The sequence below is a fragment of the Bidens hawaiensis genome, unplaced genomic scaffold (assembly GCF_021521415.1).
Source record: "Bidens hawaiensis isolate Kalapana, Puna unplaced genomic scaffold, B.hawaiensis_p1.1 tig00036000_1, whole genome shotgun sequence".
Taxonomy (NCBI): Eukaryota; Viridiplantae; Streptophyta; class Magnoliopsida; order Asterales; family Asteraceae; genus Bidens; species Bidens hawaiensis.
Window position 1 is genome coordinate 155,799 of NW_027496286.1, and position 4,708 is coordinate 160,506.

At 35.5% G+C, this 4,708-nt stretch overlaps 1 protein-coding gene across 1 annotated transcript; it reads right to left on the minus strand.

Moving 5' to 3' along the window:
• Positions 1 to 581: 581 nt before the first annotated feature.
• On the minus strand, positions 582 to 3,291 carry LOC143588129 (uncharacterized). The gene is made up of 7 exons (XM_077069230.1): positions 3,090 to 3,291; positions 2,709 to 2,887; positions 2,500 to 2,622; positions 2,308 to 2,454; positions 2,055 to 2,115; positions 1,713 to 1,958; positions 582 to 601 (listed from the first exon to the last, which is right to left on the minus strand). The coding sequence occupies exons 1-7, from the start codon at positions 3,289 to 3,291 to the stop codon at positions 582 to 584; spliced, it is 978 nt and encodes a 325-aa protein (XP_076925345.1).
• Positions 3,292 to 4,708: the final 1,417 nt, after the last annotated feature.

Here is a 4,708-nt window from a genome sequence, read left to right on the forward strand (position 1 = left end):
TTGCAATTCGTAGGGTTGCTAGTCATAGAAGTTCTCAAAATGGGAATGAATTCTATGCTTGCCCTTTATGGCCTGTAAGTACATTTTTAAGTTTTCAAGTTTACTTTTGTATCTAAATACATGAAGTCTTTCTTGTTGTGGCTAGAATCAATACTGTAAATTCTTCATGTGGAAAGAACATTTTGATGACTTCTTAAAGGAATGTAGTTCAAGAAAAGATCAAGAAATAAAAGAGATGCAAATAGAAAAATTAAAGTTAAAGAACATGGTGTGGGAAGAATAGAACATGAATTTGAAGCTTCAACTCTCATTGAAAAAGTCCAATTGGAAGAGTAATAGTGTTTTAGGTTTAGCAATTGTTGTCATAGCATTATGGTAGACTTTATTTGTGTGAAATGTTGTGTTGGTTACAGAACATGGTGTATGGAATATAAACTGTTTCCTTGGGACCCTTGGCTATCAATTTCATGTAATATGTTAATGTTAATGTTGTTATCAATTTCATGTAATCTGTTAATGTTAATGGATGTTATTGTTCTCAATATATGGACTTTATTTGTGTGCCCAAAATGACATGCTTATCAATGAGCACATAGTCTATCTGCACATCCATATTGACAAAATAAAAAATCAGGCATATTGACCATATCAGATTAGTCAAAATGACAACATCACAAATATGACTATAATGACCAAAACAAAAGACTAGGCATATTGACCATAATGTCCATATCAGATTAATCAAAAAATATAACCATAATGCCCATATCAGAGTAATCATAAAATATGACCAAAATGGCCAAAACAAAAGACCAGGCATATTGACCTGGCATATTGTCTAAAAGATCATGCTTATTGACCAAATAAGATTAGTCAGATTGATTAGTCAAAATGACCATAATGCCCATATCAGATTGGCCAAATGAACAAATTGATTAGTCAAAATTACCATAAAGCCCATATCAAATTAACCTCACAAAATTAATATAATGCCCATATCAGATTAACCTCACAAAATTACCATAATGCCTATATCAGATTAACCTCACAAACCAGGCATATTGACCAAATGAACATAAGAACCTACTGCATATAGATACAAGTTTAACCAAATGAGCAGACTAGCCGATCAAAATTACCATAACCTACCCATATCAGATTGACTACACAAGATAACCAATTGCCCATAACCTGCAACTAACAAATTCACTAAATGACCATTACAAACTCATGTATCATACATAATTTCCATACATTAAAAATGTTTCAAAATACATTAGTTTGACCAGTACATAGGGAACATAAAAAAACACAAGTCTACATCATTACTTAAACATAGTTAACCATTAGCATACTTAAACATTCTAAAATATATTATTAACATACTTAAACATTAACCATAAACCATGAAGTAGCTTTCCCCTTACCTTTGGCCTTTGTATTTCCCCTTGGCCTCTTAGAGCTTGTTGATTGTTGTGTTGGTTGACTTGACATGTCATTTGTCATCCCCCTTGGCCTCTTAAAACCTACTGACTGTTGTGTTGGTTAACTTTCATGTGTGGCTTGAGTTGGCCTTGTTAACCTTCCCCTTGCACCAGTTTTTGATGTGGCTTTATTCATAGATGTCTTAGGTTTTGTACACTTTCTAATGTTATGACCTGTTTCTTTGGAGTTGCTACAAGTCATTTCTCCTCCATGTTTTGTCAATTTACCTGACTTTTTAGGATTTTCATGGGGATCATTCTTTCTTTTTGTCTTTAGTCCTCCTGATTGAATTTTGATGGGAGGAGGGTCCGAAGGATAATCAACTTTTGGCCAGTACCTTTCACTAGGCAAGGGTGGAATTGTGTATGAATATGACCTTAAATATGCCTCCTTAAGATAACAATCATGAACAAACTCTTCAGCATTTCTTCCAAGAAACCCAGCAACTACACACACATGCTTACATGGTATACCTGTCAAAATACAGTTTTTGTTATACACATTTGAAGACCTATGAACATAACTTAATTATTGAATGATTAATTGTTAATATACCTGTTAAGTCCCACTTTCTACGTTAACATGTTCTGTTATCAAGTCCACGGCAAGATCATCAGCAAAATCTTTAACCTAGAACACATTATATGCTGATGGGAACACTGCACATTTATAAGCCCATTTTTTTCCTCTATCAAGTTTAGTTTGTATCTTTGGGCACACAACAACGTCTTGAGCTAACATTTCAGAATGCTTAGTAATTATCCTGGTCAATGTTGAGACCCTAATCGTCTCTAACATGTCTATAATATGCATAGATCTTACCTCAACTATGGTTCCATTAAAAGTCTCAGCCATGTTATTAACTATGACCTCACAAGATGTATGACCCTTGAGAATACACCTTACAAAGCAATTAGGATTCTGTTTCATGAAAGCCTCCACTGCATCAGCTGATATTGCTCTCATCTCCTTGATAGCATCATTGAAGTCAGACTCATTTTAAGCCCTACATGCTTGCCAATAATACATCTTTAACTCTTTACCCTTGAACTTTTTATTCCAGTTTGCATAGATGTGCCTTGCACCGTTTCTATGCTCTGCATTTTTCCAAATCAAAGACACAGCATTCACTAGTCCCTGTCATATAATAATAGAGAATTTTAGACAACTAGAACTTACAACTTACAACTTATAACTTAGATATTAACAAAGTAAAGCCATACCTTTTGTTGGTCAGAGACAAATGTCCAGTCCTTTCCACCATCTTGGGCATCTAGGCATTTTCTTAGTTCTTCCATGAACCATTCCCAACTATCATTAAACTCACCATCTACAACAGCCCATGCCACAGGGTACATTTGTTCATTAGCATCTCTCCTAATTGCAACCAGTAACATACCTCCTAAAAATGTTTTCAAAAAACATCCATCCAAACATAAAAATTTCCTACTCTTCACCCCGTCAAAACACACAAACAATCTAAAGAATATCTCCAAGTTTGAATCTGGGTCCTCGTTATTGAACCCTGGTGGGGCAGTTATCAAAATCAAAGGTTGAAGTTGGATTTATTTCATTCAAAGCTGCCAAGTAAGACCCAATTTTACTGTAGTGCTCCCTCATTGACCCATGAAGCATCTTAAATGCACAATTCTTGGCATTGTTGGCCAACCATTTACATATAAGCACCTTATATTTCTCTTTAACTGCATCCTGGATCTCTCTACCACTCCATAGAGGTTTAGCTTTGAATAAAGGCAATAAGTCTTTAGCTATAAACTTAGCAGTCAATTGTCTATTCTTTGCCATGTTTCTCTGACAATTGTGCTTACTATTAACAGTCTTAACCATAGAGCAGCTCTTGCCCTTGTGAAATGAACAATACGGACTAAATGGACACCCTTCCATAAATTTAACACCTACACCTCCTCCTCTACTCTTGTTACTTGTAGCAATGTAATATTTTTACCATTTGAGACGGCATACTTTCTAACTGCTTCTTTGAACGCATCCCTAGTGAGGAACTTTATCCCAACAACCCATTTAAACTTAGACCAGTCAGTTTCTTCACTTACAACTGGAACATCTTTTTTGTGTTTCTTTCCTTTTTATGTCATCATCTTTACTCTCTCCAGGTGTGTCAATATCAGCATCAGAATCTTCATAACTACTGGATGATTCTTTAATTGCATCAGAAGATTGTTTTAAACACTCTTCAAGTAACTTCTTTTTTATTTCAACATCTTGCTCATTCATCTGTTGTAACTTAGCAACTGAACACATCCACTCTTCATCATCTTTGTCAGATCCATCATCATCCAAATCACATTTATAAGACTCATCATCAGAATCTCATCTTCTGAACTCTCTGAATCTGACCCACCACTATCTATTTCATCTTTATTTGTGTCAATTGGTGGTGATTTAAATGTTGTGTCTATAACCTTAACAGGTGATCCAAGTGATAAACTAATAATCTTAGCTGTGATTTAAGTGGTGTATATGTATCCTTAACTGGTGATTTATTTATGTCAATTGATGGAACCTGTTTTCTAGCTGTGAGCTTAGAGTACCTCCTAACTCTTGAACTAGGGATCCTAACTCCTAAACTACTAGGGCTCAAGCAAGCTTCTGGTTGGCTAATGGGCCGGGCTTCAGGGATAATGGGTTGGACTGGGCTGGAGAGATAATGGGTTGGGCTTGAGGGCTACCGGTATTGTTTGTGGGTTTCCTTAACTTATCAGTTTGAAAGTATAAAATCATATCTTGTGTAGACCCGGAACTGGAACTAATCAAAGACAACACCTCAAACACTTCTTTATCACTAACTAATAGTTTTAAACGACCATCATCAGGAATCTTGCAATACAACCAAAGACCAACTTTCGATTCGTATGAACCAAACTTCTTTACATAATCCAGTAGCTTGAAGTATGAAAGCTTGTCAACATCTAACATTAATGAAGTTTTTTTTTTCACCAACATACCTTAATATCGGTGGTGCAACTTCAAATGCCCCAATGGTGTGGAAGGAAATCCGTAATTGATTATCCATTGTTAAAGATTAGGGCTTGTTGCTTGTTCGTCGTTCGATTGATTGGAGTGACTTGTAATTAGGGTTCTTGAGATAAATTGGGGATTTTGATTTGGGTGTGTCGTTGGAGAATTAGGGGATGGATTATGAATGCAATATGTTAAGTATAAGATAATATCCACGTTGGCTGCC